This window comes from Cutaneotrichosporon cavernicola (genome assembly GCF_030864355.1).
Source record: "Cutaneotrichosporon cavernicola HIS019 DNA, chromosome: 6".
In the NCBI taxonomy this organism is placed as follows: domain Eukaryota; kingdom Fungi; phylum Basidiomycota; class Tremellomycetes; order Trichosporonales; family Trichosporonaceae; genus Cutaneotrichosporon; species Cutaneotrichosporon cavernicola.
Window position 1 is genome coordinate 1,623,729 of NC_083398.1, and position 19,021 is coordinate 1,642,749.

The following is a 19,021-nucleotide window of genomic DNA, read 5'->3' on the forward strand; positions in this document are numbered from 1 at the left end:
CCTTGCGGCCCGGGAGCGCATATACATTAATGACATGTACAACATCAATTCTGAAAGGGGTGTGAGTGGTTCTGGGAGTGGAGACAACTTGGAATGGACCGCGATTGGACGTGCGGAACTGAGCGAGGCAGTCGATTGACCAACCCGTTGCGACTGCAGGAGCATTAAGGCGTGTCCAGCAGATATATCTTGCTGGATAGAAAACGCCGTTACCGTTATACAGAGTGCATCAGACGAACTCCAACATCGCGACACCTAGATTTGGGACCCATGTTTCTGATGACAAGTGGCAGACAATGGGTACAAGCCACCTACCCACCCGTTTCTCAGCGTCCTTGAATATAACCCATAGACACTTTCCCGGTCTCACCAGTGTCATTGCCAAGGCGATTGTCATCGCTGTCATCACATCACTACCTCGTCCCATCCATCATCCATCAGCAGATTGGCCCCAAAACAAGCTGCCACTGGACCTGGACCATCTCTCCGCCTGTCTTTTGCCACCGACCTCCACCTCGGAAACAAATGCCACGTGGACTGAAAGTCTGGGCCATCTCCCACTGTCAACCATTTCAGCGCTACACTCAACTTGATAACGTCAACAACACTCCTCTCCTCTTCTCGTCGTTACACCTCTCCCTCTTCGACTCGGACTCTGCCCGCCATGGCACTCCGACGAGCGCCTGGAACGGGTGGCAATGCAGTGAGATACTTGTTGTACACCAAAGCTAACAGCAGACGGCTACCAAGCGCATACGCAAAGAGGTGAGCACCAGCCTTCCCCGCCGACGGGGCGGAACGGTCCCGCCTCCTTCCCTCCACCCCCCGCCCACACTACCGATCACTCCCACTCTGTCCCACCTGGCTACGCAACGCCCCATCAACATGGCGCTTACCCCAGATCTCTGACCTTGCGCGCGAGAACCTCGGCGCTATCTCCCTCGCGCCAAACGAGAGTAACATCTTCCAATGGAGAGCTACAATTCCAGGCCCAGTCGGCTCACCGTACGAGGGCGGCGTGTTTGACGCTGACATCCGAATCCCGGAGGACTATCCGTGAGTCTGACCGCGGAGAAAGTCTGCTGCAAGGTATGCAGACGACAGCTGACACATCAGCTTCTCTCCACCCCATGTTCAGTTCGTGACGAAAGTGTATCACTGCAATGTTAGTCAGCACGGCGCTATCTGTGAGTTCACTTTAATGAGCAAAGTGCTAATCCCAGGCCTTGACGTGAGTACTAAATCTTTGTGCCAGACGCGCAGGGTCGAGTTGCCACCCAACTGGCGTGACACGCCAAGGTTGACACGCCACATGCCGCGAACCTGCTAACAGTCAGCTCTTGAAAACGGCTTGGTCTCCCGCGCTCTCCCTTTACAAAGTCGTCCTCTCGCTCTCCTCCCTCCTCACTGATCCCAACCCCGCCGACCCCCTTGTACCCGCCATTGCACAAGAGTATAAGCAGAATCGCAAGAAGCATGACGGCACCGCCAGAGAATGGGTGAAGATGTGAGCTCCCGGAGCCCTTCGCGGAGCTGACCGTAGGTACGCGCAGCCGAAGAAGGACACACCGGCAGGGCCAGCGCACCCCGCGCCGCGGGCGTCGACGTCCCGGCCAGGGACGATCCATCGTCATGTGAACGGCTCTCTCGCACCACCACCCCAAATTGCTGGCACTCGGCGGTCAGCTCCGAGTGGTGATTCGGCCACGCCTATCGAGATCGGAGACGACGACGACGACGTCGAGATCGAACTGTCCACCCCGCGCCGGTCTAAACGTGCGCGCGTCGAGAACGGGGAGAGTAGCCGTACCGGGAATACGAGTCGCCTGAGTGGCCCTGGCGCGTCGGCCGACGACGTGATTGTCATTGACGACGACGACTAGACGAGCATCCCCCACGACCGCCCGAGACGACACGCACATGACCCCACACTCCACGCAACCCACCCACTCCCGTCCCCCCTCGCTTTCATGGTGAAAGCTGGTAGACAGTCCACCGACCGTGCGAGGAGAGGAGACGACCCACACAGCAGCATTCATTCTCGCATGGCATGATAGTCGATTGTACATTAGAGCAGATGTTGATGTGAAGGAGGCATTGTGCAACTGTGGCTTGAGCTACTCGATCCCATTACTGCGGATTGGTGCGAGTTCAAGACTACGCGGGAGAGTGAATACTGCTGTGAGATATATTTATAGTTCTGGGACCACAGCGTAGTTCAAATTGACGAAATGGATAGCGCTTAAGCTGGCTGAATTAGCGGAAGTCGTTTCCAAGGTTAGGAGAGGGTCAAGAAACATGTCTGGGAGACGTTGTAGCACAGTCCAATCTCCAATCTGAACCGCGCTGTCACATTGGTTCCCGCAATGTCTAATGCCGCGCTGTTCAAATTCATTCACTGATGAGCTTGAAGTGCGCCGCGAGCTACCATAACCTCCTGCCCGTCTCTCATTGCTTCTGGCGACAGAGTCGAAACGGAGGATTCATGTCTAATACATTACTACCATACAGAGTACACACCTGCGTCGTGCTTTTAGATGCCTGCTGGCCAGATACATTACACCGCAATGGCCTTGATCTTGGCAATCAGGTCTGCGTTGTCGGCCACAAAGTCGATGGCCGCAGCACGGCGGCACTGGTAGCGCACACGAACCTGGTCCTGCCTGTCAGCTGGGTGGATCGGACAACTCACGTTGAACGAATCCTGCTTGGCCATCATCTGGAACGTCCAGGTCTTGCCCTGCGCCTTGGCCAAGTACTTTTCAAACTGAGGGTCACCCTCTTCCTTGAATCGCATGAGGTCGTTGGCCGAAATGCCGAGAAGCTGCTCCGCGACCTCGTTGAACGCAGTGACCCAGAACGAACTTGTGTAGTCCATGACGTTCATCTGGAGAATGTACCTGATGTAAGCTAGAGGAGGTATGCAACAGCTTACCTGTGGATGGGTGCAGGCCAGGAGCGGTCGCACTTCTCGCAGCGCCAGCCGGTGCCCTCGTCAATGACCTTCTTGTTGCAGCTCTGATCGGGGTTCGCGCAGGCGGGGTACGAGAACGTCTCCTGCTTAATGAACATGACGGTGGCGGTGGTCGTGAAGTAGTCGACCTTGTCGTTCATGCCGAGGCCCTGGTCCTTGGCCTCACCGATCGTCTTGAGCTCAGAAGGCTTGACAGCGCCCATAGCACCGCCGTTGACGCTAGCGTTCGAGAACGTGTTGAACGACTTGCCTCTACCCTCGGCGTCGTACCAGCCACGGAGAGCGTGCGCCTCGCCAATGTCAGGGTTCACCGACATGGTCGCCGAGCTGAACATGGACAATGACCGTCCGCCAAAGTCGCCGACCTTGACACCTTTGAACGCGATCACAGGCTCGTCAGTGGCCGAAAAGTTCTCGGCGGTTCTACCCCACAGGGTGAGGCGGACGCTCTGGCCGGACTGGTCGACGATCATGATGTCCCGCTTAGCGAACGGCTTCTGAGTCGCCTTGGACGTCACCGAGCCGAGGTCGTGCACCTCCTTGACAACGCCGATCACGTCCACGATACCGTCCTTCACGACGTCATCGAGGTTGGCGAGAGGCTTAAAGTTGTACTTGACCTGCGGGACCGAGTCGTCGTCGCACGGCTCAATCTCCGAGTTGGACTCCAGCATGATCTCGTACTCGTTGTTCAGGTTGCTGAACTGCTTCTTGGCGATGTTGATACGCGCGCGCGAGATGAAGTAGACCTTGCCTTCCTCGAGAACGTTGTAGAAGTTGTCAACCGCGTCGTTGAAGCCGGTTGCGCGGATCTCGCCAGTCTCGTCCATGAGGTTGACGCTGAAGAGCTTGCCCTCGCCGCGCTGGGTGGACCAGTGCTTGATATCAGACTTCTGGGTGACGCGAGCCTTGATCGTCCACCTGAAGGAGTTAGCCAACGTCCTCACATCCACGCCCAATACCTAGGCCCAGCTTCACTCACTTGTTCTGGTACGGGCTGAGGCCCTCGATTGGGAAGATCGGTCCCATGTCGCCCTTACCAGCACCCGCACGACGAGCTCCGCCGGCAGGCTGAGCGCGAGAGTTCGACGCGCCACCCCGGTTCCCAGCAGCCGGCGCAGGAGCCGCTGGGGCAGCTGCTGCTGGCGCGGGTGGCCCTGCGGACTCGATGCTGATGGGGGACCCAATTTTGTCACCCTGCCATGGCTGCACATCCAAGCCAAGAATAATGATGAGCCTGGAGTCAGCTGCATCCCCCTCCCCCCCCCCCCCCCCCTCCCCCATCGCCCACTCGTACTCACTTCTTGTTCTGGACAGTGTTGGTGACGAATTGGGTGAGCTTGATGACGACGTTCTTTTTGAGAGACTCGTTCTCAACCAGGTTGTTGAGCTGGGTCGCGAGCATCGACTGGACGAAGTACTGACCGTCCGAGAGGATAACACTGACGCGTCAGTATTTCGGTGTGGGGACGTTGGTGAAGCGCAAGAAGACCTTCCCCGCCTGGGTAGAAAAGCAGCTCATGCATGCCATATGCGCAGTTCGGCGAGAACGGTCCTGTCGCCCTCCACTGTTTTGTCTTGAATGACTCACCGGAAGCGGTCCGTGTTCGAGTTGGCCGCCTGGATGCGCTTGATGCTGAGCACCTGGAGAATGGGGTTGCCCTCCGGAGTATCGGCGCTGTTGTACATCTCCCGGCAGAATCCGGCGGTGAGTGGGCTTGACATGATGTTCTGAGGTGGATTGAGTGGTGGCGAAGACGGATGATGAGTCTTAAGGTCAAATGATGTTGGTTGGGTGGGTGAGTGTACTTTCTCAGGGTCGAGACGCGTCGCGTTCATCACGTGACTATCACGTGGTCGTAATAACAAGACGCGCCCCCGGTCCAGTTACCGAGGATCTCAAGGAAGGTGGGTTCAGACATTTCCCACTTGTCATCTAATCATCTACCATGTCGCGCACCAACGCCGTTGCGTCGTCGTCTCGGCGGCGCCAAATATCGTCTGAAGAGGAGGACGAGTCACAATACTCGCAGCAGACTCCGCGCCGGGAACGCAAGCCCTTTGCGAATGGCGACGTCAAGCCAAACGTCGATAAGGATGAGGATGAGGAGAGTGAGGGCGATGACATGGGATTACAGTGGAACAAGAACAACTTTGTCGATGTACCTGTTGGTGAGAGTGGGATCAAGCCTGTGAGTAGTTGCGTTGTGCCGCAGAACTGATAGTAGCTGCGCGAACTCAAGAGGCACCTCTTGACTGTTCAGACCAAGCTCGACCATGGGATCGCGCTAGGCAAGGAGACGGCGTGCAGCCTGGAGAGGGCCAAGGATGACCATCCTGTGAGTTTTCTAGATGCGCAGCTGTTCAGGACCCCGCGAAAGTTGACGGCAGAGCATCGACGAGATCCAGGAAGGGATCCTGCGCATGATTGACCAGAAGCACATTCTCAAGATCCGCCACGACGTGGTCGACGATATTATTGGCAAGATCAATCACGAAGATAGCATCGTGAGCTAGCGGCACGTAACCCAGCTGACAGAAGAACAGCATGGAGATCTACTACAACAAGCAGGTGGAGACGCAGACTGCAGAGTACATGGAGAAGACGGCACGGATGAAGTGTACGTCTGTCAGTGACTACGCTGACGCACAGACAAGACGAACGAGAACTTTATTTCGTTCCGCATCGCTGTTTGGGAAGTGCGTCACGAAGACGAACCATTCCCACCCATGTCACACTGGCTGCCCCGCGAAGAGGGCGACGATGACGACGATGACGACTTTGAGGTGGGCGGCACAACACAGCGGTACACGTGCCCCATCACACTGGTTGCGTACAAGAACGCAGTCACGAGGTGAGCTGTGTGATCCGTACGGTGGCTAACACCAGCAAGACGTGTCAGCACTCGTACTCGAAAGACGCGATCATGGAGATCATCACGAACGCTCGCAAGAGTAACCGCGCAGCACGGTGTCCATTCAGCGGATGCAATGCCACCATCACCGCGCAGCTGCTACAGGACAACCCCGAACTACAGCGCAAGTCAGACAAGCAGGTCGAGCGCGAACGGCGACGCGCCGAGGAGGCCGAGGCCGAGGAGGACTACGTCGAGCTGTCCGACTAGAGCTATTATGCGGAGTGTACAGAGTATAGAGGGAACCGAGTGCATGTACCATATTAAGTGACCGGTGCTTACCCCCCCAAACGCCTTTGCGTGCTATTAGAAGACAAGTAGAGTATTGTACAACACAGTAGTGGTCTAGAGTGCCCTGGTCCGCAAGAAGGAACGCGTGAACCCCTCTAACGGGCTAGCCTCGTACCGGCGTTGGCGTGGCACCCTCGGTTGCTTTGGTGGCTTTGGTGGCTTGAGTGCGTCCAGCTCGGTCCAGTCGGATTCTACCAGGAGGTTGGTTGATCCGAGCTGTACGTTGGGAAATGCGTAACCGCCGTCCTCAAAGTCAAGTTGGTCACGTGGGCAATGCGAAGGTGCGAGATGGAGGAGGGGGAGATTGCCATCGTCTGGTGGGCATGACAGCGAGGGGTCTGGCATAGCGATGAGTAGCGTGATGTCGGCGTTTGGATCAGGCGGCTGTACCGAGTTTGGGTCCTCTGGGTCGTGTATGGGGTGCGGTGGGAGGTTGATGGCCACGGGCTGCAAGTCAGCCAAAAGTCACATGGAGTCACATGGCCGCATGACCACATGCACGATAACGAGCGGCGAGTCCTGGGCCCTGGGGTGCGCGCACAGTTGAGACATGAGACAACCCCCGCCCCGCAGATCTGCATCAAAGTCTGGGGCTCGGACGTTGGTCCCACACAAACACCCCTTGCCGGCATCGCAGCGTCTCAGCGCCAGCCCACAAACTCACTTGCCACTCGTCCACATCGAGCTTGGCCGTGCCCTTATCGGGAGTGCCCTCGTAGATTGACGACTCAAAGCTGTCGGCATCGCTATCCTCTGGCTCGGGTTCCGGCACGTCCATGGCAACGACGCAGTCACCAACCTCAACGTCCCAGATCTTGGGCTCAGGACCAAGCTTGGGTCGTTTCTTGCGCGGATGCTGGCCGTGTGGTCGACGCGGCCGGACTTGAACGAGCACCCCGTCGTCGCTCAACAGTAAGCGCGAGCGGCCTTGGAACCCGCCGAGTCCCATGCGCTCGGCGTAGATCTGTTGCCTGCGGCGGCGGTACATGATGGTGATGACGCCTGCGGCGAAGACACCGCATGCGACGATGGCGACGACGACGAATTGGTACTTTGCCGAGCCATCGGCGTTGAGGTCGCGCACCGTAATGCGGGACATTGGGAGAGGAGACAGAGTCGTCCCCGTCGAGATGCGGATGTGATGGGATGGAGAGTTAAAAGTGATGGACAATCAGGAGACACGCGTCCGAAATCGAGGGTGGAGGGAATCGAGGGAGTGAGGGAAGGTGAGGGACGGCTCGGGCGAAAAGCGGGATGGTAGGATGGTAGGAAGGCGTTGGTCGGCCGAGAGCATCAGGCGACCAGTTTAATGAGATGGTGGAACCATGGGCTGTGCTGTTGTCAAACGATTGAGATGAGAGTGTGGATGATGGTGGCAAGGAGAGGTGTGACAATGAAGAAATGAAAGCGTTGATGCGTGATCCAGCAGGATGACCAAGGACGCCCAGGTACGGAAAGGGTGGATCTGGTTTCAGCCTCTTTGGTCTTTGGTATTTGTTAGGCTGGAAACACGACCTTGCATGGCAAGAGGTACCAGGCACAAGCCGTTCAAAGAGTACAGTCCATTCACCTAATACATCTCAGCCATGCAACGCACTCGAGCTTGAAGACGAACATGCCACAGTAAGCAGTAAGCCGCCCTCGAATGGGGCCGTGCAAAGAGGTTACTCTGGCTGTGCTCGCGAGGTCGAGGATTCAAGATTGAGCAATAACTGTACCCTTGTGTCACTCAGTTGCCTCCAGCAAAGGTAGTCCGGATGTACTGTACACCGAGTGTGAATGTGGCACCACAAACGAAAATGCACTAACCCTGCTTCGAAACTCACAGACACAGCGACTCACAGATACTCACAGATGACTCTGAGTGCTGTCGTCGCGTTCATCCTACATCCGTGGGCCTTGTATATCCAAGTTCGCCGTACACGATCCTTGCCTTGCAAGCACACAATATAGTCGTGCAGACGGTTCTCTTACCCGTCAACAGTATGTGTCACTCACTCTCATAGCCTCTCGACTTGGACGCAGCCCACCTACTTACCTAGTTCCGATCCAAGGCAAGTGCCCACGAGATCCATCCACAGTGTGAGTCTTGAAGGCAGACAATGTTTGAATCATAAAAGTACATGACGTTTGCGGCTCGGCCTCTGCCAAGACTGTGTCGGGTTCCATGTTCGTCTAGGTCTTTTATTTCGCCCTGTACTCGATCTCACGGATGCGTCGTATCGGTGGACTCGTTCGAGCTTGCCCTTGTCAACCGAGTATGTCGAGGTGTCCCAAGCCAAGAGATCAGTTCGCAGCCAGACGCGAATCACGCACCTCGAAATCATCGCATGATCAGTTGTTTCGTTTTTGTACACTCCCAAATCTTCCAGCTCCGCCCTCTCACTCCCGCATCACCACCCCATTGTTCCCCTCGTACAGGTGAAACAGTGTTATATGTATTTGTACTTTGGCAGATGTCACAGACCAGATCAGGTGTCATTTCCTGGTTTACCGGAGGTTTCCAGGTGTCACCCAACACAATCTTCAGCACATACGAAACTGCATCACTATGCACCGGTATTCCAAGTTCTGCCATCCTCTAACACAGCGAGGGTTGTGTCGATCACGGCTATCGCCTTCCTCAAAATCTCCTCATTGACGGTATTGTCATGTGCCTCCTTGCGCACGAGAGCGCGCTTGGCCGCCATCGACCTCTCTGACGTCGAGATGAATTCAGCACGCGCGGCGTTGATCCGCCCCCATCTGGCATGCAGCTCTGCCAGGGCGTCCGAGGTGGTCGTGATGGTAGTAGGGGTAGAGGCAGGTGTGATCTCGGGGGTGATCTTGGGGGTGGCCATGGGACTGGGCGTGAGGAGGGTGAGGGTGCGCATCTCATCGAGAATAGCGAGGACCGTGTCCATCTCGCTCTCGCTCGCAACCATGTCGTCTGCCACCTGGGATCAGCTCTGCCTAGGATGATTTACCTCGAGAGTGGGACGGGCGGACCGGTCGAGGAAGTAGTTTAAGACGAGCAGGAGGATGGACGGGATGAGACACACGGCCAGGGGTGGGGCCGCTGGGGTCAGCTCTATCTGGTATATTGTATATGTTTACCGAGGCAGGCCAAGATCAAGACGATCGCCAGTAGTGTCGTCCACTGTAACTGTATGAGACGGAGGGTGGTGATGAGGCCCGAAGCTAGGCCGTCGACTGCTGGCGAGTGGGAGATACAGACCACAGGTGGGGGGGAGATTTCTGCGGAGATATCTGCGGCGGGCAGATGGGTGCAAATGCTGGTCGACATGGGACTGGGTAAAGAGGTGGGTGATGTGATGATGGTGAATTGTGCGTACGTGGAAGAACAAGGCAAGGGAAGGCGAGTGATGTGAGCGAGGGTAGGGGAATGTCATTAAATGTGTGCGGTAAAGAAAACACACGCACAATGGCAGTTGATTCCCACCACTACATGTACATTGCTCACCAGTGGATATCTCGTAAAATACTGTACATATGCACGATTACTTCCAGCTGGTGAAGCCTCCCACCATTGACTCGGGTCTCACTCAACCTTCCCCGTTAGAGTATGGTTAAACTTCACACGAGCGACTAGGATTTGGGCGAATGGGCAGTGGCATGCTCCCATACACTGGCGCAGAGGGGAGCGCGGGCTCGCGCGGGTCGTCCTTTGTCCAGAGGAAGGTCTGCGTTTCGGCGTCTTGGATGGGTGTGTTCTGAGGTCAGCATAATCGAGGGGGAACGTACGCAGCGGGACATGAGGGCGAGGGCGAGCAAGTGTACCATCCACAGCGCGAGCGAGGCCGCGAGAATAAGGATCAGGCCGTATGTCGCTATTGTCAGTACGCAGGAGACAGGGGGACTCACAGAGGACGTCACCACACATGAGGCGCGGGTTCTTGGGTGGGACGTCGGTGACAGACATGGTTGAAGTGGAGAGAATACGAGATGCAGGTTCTGTGTTTTGAGAGCGGGGGGTTGGTGGCGTTCCAGTAGCACAGCAAATGAATGGGACTATGTATTGATGTGACTGCAGGATTGAATTTCGAGGTGATTTCGAGGTGCTCGTGCAATTGCTTATGGAGAATGGTGCTCTATCTGCTCTACATGCTTTATCCTCTCTACATCTGTCTGCACTGTATGATACTGCCTCAGGACTCACCATCCCGTTCGCTGACGAAGCTTTATATTGAAAGCCCAACTTGGAGGTACTGATGTGGGCGTGGCGATCCAGGACAGAGGATACCATTGACAGCCAGGTGCCATCACAGGTAAGCACGAGGAGGAGGAGGAGGAGGAGGTGTTTCTTGCTGGACTGTGAGCTAGCGCATCAGCCAGAGGAAGGTTAGCCTAGCCGTGCCCGGAGCGAATTAATCTCTGCACCTCGTCCCACCTCTAGCCAATACAGCGGCCTGCTGCCTGCACCAACCATAGGACCTCCTTGCCAAATGTATGCCCCGCCCACCAACGAGAGCAACTAACCCGCACACAACGCGTGAACGTCGTAACATCTCGTGACCACACTACCGTTTTCCCGCAATACCGCCGGGGCCAAACTCGCGCGCATAACAGTTCTTGCAGAACGGCTCCCCGTCGCGGTCGCTCACGCGCGCCGGATCAACCGTCGTCAAGCACGAGCTGCACCGCAGGCATCCGCGGTGCCATCTGTGGTTAGCCTCGCCTTTATATAGCCAGCATTAGCTCCAGAGTCGCCAACCTCTTTGCCCCTCTCGCCACCTTGACTCACTTCTGCCCGATCGCAAACACCTGCTCGGCAGCATACACTCGCTTCTCGCAGCCCTTGCATCTATCCTCGAACCCCGGACTCACGCCGACCTTTGAGCGGGGCGACTCGCGCGTGGCCAAACCAGACGCAATAGCCGGTGAGACGCCGGAAGGCATGGGCCTCTCAGCGCGGAAGTTGACGCGTGTGACCTCTGGCTCGTCATCAGGACGGGGCGGGATGGGAGGAGGAGCAGTTATGCCGGCGCCGACGGCGCGCGAACCGGGCTGCAGGTCGCTCGTCGTGACCAACGGGCCGTCTTGAGGTCGAAGGGGTAGAGAGGGCTTGGGAGGAAGAGCGGGCTTGGAGGAGCCGGCGACGTTGGGCAAGGCAGAGGGCTTGGACCCAAACACGTCGTCCTCCATCCCAGCGGGTGGGGTATAGTACTCCTGCGGCGGCTGGACGGGGCGCGGGGTCAGGCGGGGCGGAGGAGCCGTCTCCTGTTCCCCACTTGGGCGTGTGCGGGCGGGAGAGGTCCCGGGGGAGGTGTAGAGGTTCTGGTGCCGCAAGTCTGGCGTCAGTGGTGTGAGAGGGATGAGGTGTGAGGGGAAGAGGGTGGTAGGAGCCGGTGTGATGGGTGATGGGGGAGGGGCCAAAGGGCTTGTGAGTTATAGGGTGGTGGGGATGGGCGGCCATGAGGCCATGTGGACCATGTGAGCAAGGATATGAGCGCAAAGGCAACGTGCGGGCACGCACGATCACTTTGCAGCTCACCCCTCTCGCACTCTTGCACTCTCGCACCGTCAATGACGTGTCCTCCTCCTCGCATCAAGACGTACCCCGCGTGCCGAACAACTGCGTATGGCAGCGATTGCAGTATGGCTTTGGGTCAGCTCTCCTCAGCTTCACAAGGTACCAGGTTATCATGCTGTACCAGTGAGCCCTGGTCAACCCGCTTGCCGCAGTTCTCGCACTTGAGGCAGAGCTTGTGGTAGATCTGGTGTTAACCCCGTTAAGACGCGAGAGGGAGAGGGCAAGAGACTCACCCGCCGACCGGGACCCATGACTTGTTCGGCGTGGTAGACTAGACCGCCGCAGCGCTCACAGCGGGGTGTTCCACCTAACATGGCGGAGGACAAGATGGAAGATGAAGATGAAGATGAGGAGGGCAAGATGTGTTGACGGATGACGGATGACGGCACTGCGCTTTCTTCTTGTGCTTATAGGGAATCGAGGGTAAACATCCTTGGCCAGGGATGTAGGGCAGTGTTGCCACCCAACTCACAAACCACCATGCCCGTCATTAGAGCATTCTCGCGTGGTCACAATGTCACGTGGCATTCACCAGTTTAACAGCCCTCAACATCCTCAAACTGACACTCAAGACCAACCAACCCAACTTTGTACACGTCTGACACATCTGCCATATCCTACACGCAACACGCAATCATGCCCAACTCGATGGCATCTGGGGCACACACACTACGAACGCATCGCTTAGTAAGCGGCGGCCTTGCGGGCGGCGATGGCGAGGTGGTTGGAGAACTCGTCGTAGGGGGTCTGGCCGACGGGGATAACCTGCCAGAGGTCGGGCGACTGGAACTGGTAGGTCTTGGAGAGGGCCGAGACAGCAGCCTTGAGGAAGTTGCCCTGGGTGGCAGTCGAACCCTTGGACTGGGTGTAGCAGTCCTGGATACCAGCCATCTGGAGCATGCGCTTGCAGGCGGGGGCGGCGACAATGCCGGTACCGCGGGGGGCGGGGATGAGACGGCACATGACCGAGCCCGACTTGCCCGAGACCTTCATGGGGACGGTGTGAGGCTCAGCAATGTGCGAGCCCCAGTAGCCGCGACGGACGGGGACGACCGCGAGCTTGGCGAGGACAATGGCGCCGCGGATGGCGGTGGCGACCTCCTTGGCGCACTTGACACCGAGACCGACGTGGCCGTCAAAGTCACCGACAGCGACAAAGGCCTTGAAGCGGGTGCGCTGACCGGCCGAGGTCTGCTTCTGGACGGGCATGATCTTCATGACCTCGTCCTTGAGGGTGGGGAGGAAGAGGTCGATGATCTGGTACTCCTTGATGGGGAGCGAGAAGAGGTAGATCTCCTCCATCGACTTGATCTTGCCGTCCTTTACAAGGCGGCCGAGCTTGGTGACGGGAACCCTGGGGTTAATGGCTGCTGGGGTGAAGACTGAGACTGGCAGAAATCTCGAGAGGTCGAAGAACAGCACGAGAGCCATGACGAACCGCCTGTGGGGCATCGATGCCAAGGGAGAGACCAAGTCCGCGTCGCGGGATGGTCCCATCGACACGCTCCTTCCTTCTCTCCCTTCTCCCTTCCAAGCCGCCCTCACCACCACCGATGCACTTTTCCACCTCTGAGCTCCGGCAAAGACTTACCACTCCTTCTCCTCGTCGCGCTTCGGGCCGCGACGGGCACCACGACGACCACGGGGACCACCACGCGAAGCACCACGGCCGAAGCCTGTCTGTCAGCATAGTTCTACGCAGTGTGGGGAGGAGAAGAGGAGAAGAGAGAGGGGGTGGAGGTGTCACTCGGTGTAGATGTGGCAGGCGAACTTTGGTCCGATCCCCGTTCGTCGCCATCTCATGCCTTGGAGACAGCCTCCTCGCGCTCTACGAGCTGCATAGACTGTGCAGACAGTACCGCGGCCGTTTCGAGCGCACGTCCGTCGGTCGTTTGACAAAGTTTGACCCTCTCCACAACCAACCCCCAGCCTCCCACTACCCGTCGATTCTGGTGGAATCCTTCTCCCGCAAAACTCACCACCACGAGTCTCAGCCATTGTTTCGATTGGGTTGTTGGAAAGTCGACGCGAAGAGGTCGACGGGGTCCTTTTAGTTGATGGATAGAGTATACTCTTAGAGTGCTGAGCACAAAACTGGTAGTGACGAATTCACGGGAGTAAACCCACGTGTGGGACTTTGGAGGGGTAGATTGGCTAGGAGGCCGCGGAGATTTTGGATGTGGCGGGATGATTGTTGACATGATGGAGAAGCCAGACATTCGAGTCATAATGCATTGTCGAGCAACGGTGCTCGAAATGAGGAGAGCAAAAACACCAAGCCAGCTTTCCATCTTCATAGTGTCCTACAGCTCGTGTTTTCCCGTGCTCGTTGACTCGCGCTGGCTCGCGCTGGCGGTGGTCAGCGGCCAGGCAGGATTATTCTCCTAACAGGATCCTCTGGTGACAGTGTTTACCAGCGCAACGTACCAGCCACCGAGCTCGTCGTTGGGCAATCGGTGCTTGGGAATCCATGGCATCACAGCAAAACTCGATCGCGTGCAGATGAGCCGACACCATTAGCCGATACATTCCGCGGCATGTTTGGGTCCCCAAGTCGGTGATCGTGACCAAAGCTGACCGAGTGGCTGGCCGGTGTTCTAGAGGTTGGCAAGTATAGGTTGCGCGTTGGAACGCCATGAAGCTTTCTCCATCATCTGCATCCGAGACGATCGAAGGAGAAGAGAGGAGACGCAGCACGCGGCACACAGTACGCAGCACGCTGCGCCCAGCACATAGCCCACAGTATCCAGGCTACAAGGTGAGGCATGACGCATGACGCATATGCTACACGAAACACTGCTACTTGGACGTCAGCTGACTGGCTTACACGTCTCTTGAGTCCTGGGGATTGTCTCCGACCTCGGCGTCTGCCTCCAACGTCATCGCCATCTGCCAGCCTCACCTCCAGCCCCAACAACCCCAACACACTCAACACATACACCCGCTTCTATAGACTACGTATGCGACACAAGGGAGCGCCAGTCATGCAAAGACAAACGCTAGGACATATGATACAGGAAGGCGCGCCGTCGTGCACCGGCGCCCCAGCCGGCGGGTTGGCCAGGATCGTGAAGGAGGGACGTGGCTCGCGGACGTGTATGTGTGCGAGCCGTGAGGCCGTGGGGAATCATGGCGACAATGCGGGTCGTGTGCGTGCCGCTAGGTCGTAACGAGCCGTCAAGAGCGGCAGGGATCACGCAACAATGCAGCACCCGCATCCGGAGGCCTCCTCCTTCTCCGGGCGGAGGCGGCCTCCGACCGCCGTGTTCTCGCCGCCGACACCGCCATAGCCCTGGTCGCGTACGCCCATGGCCGCGCGGGTGGCTGCCTCAAACACCGCGTCCACGCCCTGGTTCAGTAGTGCAGACGTCTCGTAGTACCCGCGCGCACGGATCGACTGTGCCACACGTCGTCCCTGCCGTCAGCTATCATCCTGCTTTCCTATCTCACCGTCTCCGTGTCGATAAAATTCTCGGCAGAGTATGTCCCGTTCTCGATCGCCCGGTCGCGCAAGTCCGATTTGCACGCGACGAGAATCACCGGGATCTGGGTTCCACAGATGCTGCGCACCTCCTCAATCCACTGCTGGTCAGCTTCCAGCGTAGCGACTGCGCACCTTTTGCGTCACGTTGTCCAAGCTATCTGGGGTGTCGACCGAGAACGCGATGAGGATAATGTGCGCCTTCGAGTACGACAGTGGACGCAGGCGCTCGTACTCTTCCTGCCCGGCCGTGTCCCAGAGTGCGAGTTGGATTGGCTTACCATCCAGCTCAATATCCGTGACGTAGTTGTCAAACACGGTTGGCTCCTGTGGGTTGGGATGTGTGTGATGTGGGAGTGTACACAGGTGTGCGCGTCAGAATGTGACAACCGGGGGTTTGTGTGTCGTGTCGCATGTCCAATTTGAGTGACAGGTGTCGTGGTAAGCGCGCGTGAATGAGAGACAGTGCATCGGTACTCACGTAGTTCTCTGGGAACTCGCCGATGGCGAACACGTTCAAAAGTGACGTCTTTCCTGCTGCTCCATCGCCGACGATGACGAGCTTTCTCCGGATCTGTGTTTGCAAGAAGGAGGAGGAGGAGGAGGAGGAGGAGGAGGAGGAGGAGGAGGAGGGGGAAGGCACGACATGAACGTGGGCACGGGCGCGGAGGAAGCACAATGTCAGCACCGCCACTTGGTTGAAGGGTAAGCGAGGAGACTCACTGCACGGGTGTTGGCGTCGGTCATGTTTGAATTGTGGGCCGGAGGTGGAGGTAGAGTAGAGTTGAGGGTGAAATGGAAAGTAACTGGTGGCGACGACTTGGCCTTTTAAGCTCGACAGCAAGCAATGCTCTTGTTGAAAAGTAGTTGTGTGAGGGATGTCTATTGTAGTAAAGACCAAGTTGATGGAAGCAACAAAGGAGCAGAGGAGATTTTAATGTCGGTACCGAACGAGGTTTAGGATGAGAGTCGGTGCGAGATGCGAGATTGATGGGGCGGTGCGAGATGCTCAGTGGTTGGTTGGGAGAATTGGGAGCGGTGCTATTACTTTGGCACTTGATTCTTTGACACGAGTCGATGGGAACGTGTGTGTCTAGTTGAGAAGGTTGATGATTGATGTGAGAGGTGTAGACGCAGACTAAACAAGTGTAAAGATGCTAAAGGTTGAGATGTGAGGAGTAAAGAGAGAAAGAGATTGTTTGGCGGATGGTTGCGCGGATGAGCGGATGATAATTGAGAGAGATGATGAATGACGACCTGATCATCTCCCAAACCACTCTTTGGAGAGAGATCGACCAGGTTTACCCCACAATAGGTCATTACCCTTTTTGCTTTCTGAATCTGATTCCTGACTTGTTGCTTTCTTTGACCTGCTTGGAACAGATGAGGGGAATTATTACAGGGTAAGAAGGGAATCACACAGGGTAATCAGGGCCTAATCATCCTCCGCAACCTTTTACAAACTGTTCAACATACAATATGCACATTACTGTACTACTGTTACGCTGTTACCCCTCTTTAGACTGCAGACTGTTTGTTGACTGGGGATTGCGAGCACATCATCTCCTCTATCTCTCATCTCTCATCTCTCTTCTTATTCACGTCTCATCCCCCGCTCCCTCAGCGCAGCACGAAACCAAGACCTGCCTTCAACCACGCGCCTGAAAGAACAAGTCGGCAATGCCGACGCCAAGCCCACAAGCCGCACTGCAGGGCCAACCAGAGTTTAGCTACGATCACTTGGATACCCGACGGTGGCACTGCTCAACTGCTTTACGACTCTGGTACGACTCTGGGCATGCTGGGCAGCTTCGGCCCTCCACGTTCACTCCACACCTCTTGGCTTATGGATCTTATTGTCTTGTCTTGGCCTGCGTGGTTCAAAGTTGGTTGGTATGGTTCGGCGTTCCAACCGTTCCCTTTCCAAACCAGTCTGTACGCCGTAACATAGCTGTGGCGTGGTGGCGTGGGAAATGAGACACGTGCCCAGGGCGCAAGGTCGAGAGAGAGCTGTACATTCAAATTACCTGAATAGCACATTCAACTAATACTGTAGTTTAAATGATTCTGTATACACAGTATATGCGGCTTGCTGTGCGGTTTGATGAATTCCAGCCCAGTTTAGATTGACCTTGCAAACTCTTCTAAACCCATTCCACAACTGTCCACGCAGTGGCGCGCTTGGGCCTCTGCGCATCATGCCCGTGCCCAAGAGCCAAGAGCCGATGATGGCTACGGCGCAGATGGCTGGTATGCGCTATCCTAGTCCCTCGATCCTCAATCCTTTGATTGAGCTTTGCTCTATGTTCTCTGCTTCTCGGATGACGGCAGCGGGCTGGAGAGCGATAGCCTTTTGCTTGGGTGGTGGGTTGCGGAAACCTGACAAACACCAAAGTGGGACGAGGAACAGCGGAATGTGCGGCCAATCTAGGCTGAAGCTGCCCACTTGCAGCCAAAACCGTGAGAAATGACCGCGCGTTCCCCCACAGAACACCAACGTCCAGGCACATTTGCGTCATCGGGATTCACCAACCAAGATCATGGGTCTCATACAACGATGAGGTCGTCTTAGCTCTGGATGTACCAATGTTGGTCCCTTCAGTGCCTCTACTACGCTCCTAGCCATCCAGTGGCGTTCAGAGTGGAATACGTCGTTCGTATCTCAACTACGGCATCCAACGTCGGCTCAGACTCACCAATATACTACAGCCGCAGTCATGGGTCCTTTGAGGCGTTATTGTCCAGCCCAGAGATGAAATTGACCAAATATTGAGATATGAGTGTGCAACATTCACAGTACATGCACACGAACACCCGCGTCCATTCGACCATGTTCATTTCCAACTCTTGTCAAACGCAGCAAATATTTCAACTACAACATACTCTGCGGCGCGTCCCACCAAACCGCCTCACCAAGCTTTAATTCCGTCTGAGGCATGTGAACAGCCATCGCCCACCTGCTAGCTCCAGGAATGAAGTTTCCCCCATCCGCCTGCTGCATGTCCATCCACCCCGCCCGACACCCGGGCGAGTACTGGTACGGCGTGAAGCTGCACCACTTGTCTGTGCCTACCAACTCGGAAGTATCGTCGCCGCCTTGTTCTCTGGCCGCCGCGAGCATTTCGGGTGTAGATTCACTCGCGCCTGCCGGGATGGGGGGTTGCGTGGCCTCCATGTCCATGACCATGGTAGATACGCGGGTGCTTAGTGGAAAGGTTGGGAGGTAGTGGTTCGGTACGAAACGTGCTTGGAATACTGGGGTGAGGGAGGGCTCGGCGAGGGGATAGACTTTGCAGTCGGCGCTGCCGTCGGCGTTTTCGGTAAAGTCGAAGCGGGCGAGGTGTTTGGGGATGTTCCAATCTATCTCAGCGCAACCATAGCAAAAGACGTACTCGTCCGGCCGTTCCACGTCGTGTTGCGCTGACTGACGTAGATTCTCGTGATTCGCAGTTTGGATTTCTTGGTTCTCTTGCCATTGACGTCAACCTCGTACCCAAACTTGCCGGGGAGAAGTATCATCTCGTCGTACGTCCCCACCGGCGTCTGGTGGTATCTGATAATCATGATTGAGGCGAGGCCGCCCTCGGGCATCGCGTCTGCGAAGGGCGACGACCGCTCCAGTGGGGCGTAGGCTGCTTCCTTGAAACCGGGGGAGGTGGTTTGGGAGCGTGAGACCCAGAAGAAGGCTGTGTAGACGGACGCGCGGCAGCGCCAGGGTGCTGGTGCCAACGTAATGGCTGCGTTCTGCTCCATTGTGAGTGATGAGCAGTGGCGATAACGGCATGCCGACCGACGTTTGGAGAATAGTTTATCATAGACACTGACCG

The 19,021-nt window shown here is 56.6% G+C and overlaps 9 protein-coding genes across 9 annotated transcripts; 2 read left to right on the plus strand and 7 right to left on the minus strand.

The window, feature by feature from the left end:
* Nucleotides 1-664: 664 nt before the first annotated feature.
* CcaverHIS019_0606330 (uncharacterized protein) lies at nt 665-1,883 on the plus strand (the record flags this gene model as incomplete). The annotated part of the gene is made up of 6 exons (XM_060603112.1): nt 665-703; nt 739-765; nt 902-1,056; nt 1,117-1,191; nt 1,334-1,507; nt 1,544-1,883. The coding sequence occupies 6 exons, from the start codon at nt 665-667 to the stop codon at nt 1,881-1,883; spliced, it is 810 nt and encodes a 269-aa protein (XP_060459439.1).
* A 674-nt stretch (nt 1,884-2,557) lies between these two features.
* Nucleotides 2,558-4,699, minus strand: RFA1 (uncharacterized protein; the record flags this gene model as incomplete). The annotated part of the gene is made up of 6 exons (XM_060603113.1): nt 2,558-2,659; nt 2,693-2,900; nt 2,936-3,895; nt 3,957-4,211; nt 4,276-4,416; nt 4,566-4,699. The coding sequence occupies 6 exons, from the start codon at nt 4,697-4,699 to the stop codon at nt 2,558-2,560; spliced, it is 1,800 nt and encodes a 599-aa protein (XP_060459440.1).
* Nucleotides 4,700-4,923: 224 nt separating this feature from the next.
* CcaverHIS019_0606350 (uncharacterized protein) lies at nt 4,924-6,099 on the plus strand (the record flags this gene model as incomplete). The annotated part of the gene is made up of 6 exons (XM_060603114.1): nt 4,924-5,166; nt 5,203-5,313; nt 5,366-5,482; nt 5,514-5,595; nt 5,628-5,829; nt 5,865-6,099. The coding sequence occupies 6 exons, from the start codon at nt 4,924-4,926 to the stop codon at nt 6,097-6,099; spliced, it is 990 nt and encodes a 329-aa protein (XP_060459441.1).
* A 135-nt stretch (nt 6,100-6,234) lies between these two features.
* On the minus strand, nt 6,235-7,279 carry CcaverHIS019_0606360 (uncharacterized protein; the record flags this gene model as incomplete). Its single annotated transcript, XM_060603115.1, has 2 exons — nt 6,235-6,627; nt 6,845-7,279. 2 exons carry the CDS (start codon nt 7,277-7,279, stop codon nt 6,235-6,237), a joined length of 828 nt encoding a protein of 275 aa, XP_060459442.1.
* Nucleotides 7,280-8,729: 1,450 nt separating this feature from the next.
* CcaverHIS019_0606370 (uncharacterized protein) lies at nt 8,730-10,102 on the minus strand (the record flags this gene model as incomplete). The annotated part of the gene is made up of 5 exons (XM_060603116.1): nt 8,730-9,116; nt 9,147-9,238; nt 9,770-9,893; nt 9,925-10,010; nt 10,045-10,102. The coding sequence occupies 5 exons, from the start codon at nt 10,100-10,102 to the stop codon at nt 8,730-8,732; spliced, it is 747 nt and encodes a 248-aa protein (XP_060459443.1).
* Nucleotides 10,103-10,700: 598 nt separating this feature from the next.
* Nucleotides 10,701-12,027, minus strand: CcaverHIS019_0606380 (uncharacterized protein; the record flags this gene model as incomplete). The annotated part of the gene is made up of 5 exons (XM_060603117.1): nt 10,701-10,842; nt 10,925-11,471; nt 11,740-11,782; nt 11,817-11,897; nt 11,947-12,027. The coding sequence occupies 5 exons, from the start codon at nt 12,025-12,027 to the stop codon at nt 10,701-10,703; spliced, it is 894 nt and encodes a 297-aa protein (XP_060459444.1).
* A 370-nt stretch (nt 12,028-12,397) lies between these two features.
* On the minus strand, nt 12,398-13,711 carry RPS2 (uncharacterized protein; the record flags this gene model as incomplete). Its single annotated transcript, XM_060603118.1, has 3 exons — nt 12,398-13,067; nt 13,305-13,389; nt 13,693-13,711. 3 exons carry the CDS (start codon nt 13,709-13,711, stop codon nt 12,398-12,400), a joined length of 774 nt encoding a protein of 257 aa, XP_060459445.1.
* Nucleotides 13,712-14,712: 1,001 nt separating this feature from the next.
* RHO2 (uncharacterized protein) lies at nt 14,713-15,941 on the minus strand (the record flags this gene model as incomplete). Its single annotated transcript, XM_060603119.1, has 6 exons — nt 14,713-14,872; nt 14,926-15,128; nt 15,164-15,295; nt 15,330-15,521; nt 15,676-15,768; nt 15,918-15,941. The coding sequence occupies 6 exons, from the start codon at nt 15,939-15,941 to the stop codon at nt 14,713-14,715; spliced, it is 804 nt and encodes a 267-aa protein (XP_060459446.1).
* A 2,125-nt stretch (nt 15,942-18,066) lies between these two features.
* CcaverHIS019_0606410 (uncharacterized protein) lies at nt 18,067-18,947 on the minus strand (the record flags this gene model as incomplete). Its single annotated transcript, XM_060603120.1, has 2 exons — nt 18,067-18,554; nt 18,587-18,947. The coding sequence occupies 2 exons, from the start codon at nt 18,945-18,947 to the stop codon at nt 18,067-18,069; spliced, it is 849 nt and encodes a 282-aa protein (XP_060459447.1).
* Nucleotides 18,948-19,021: the final 74 nt, after the last annotated feature.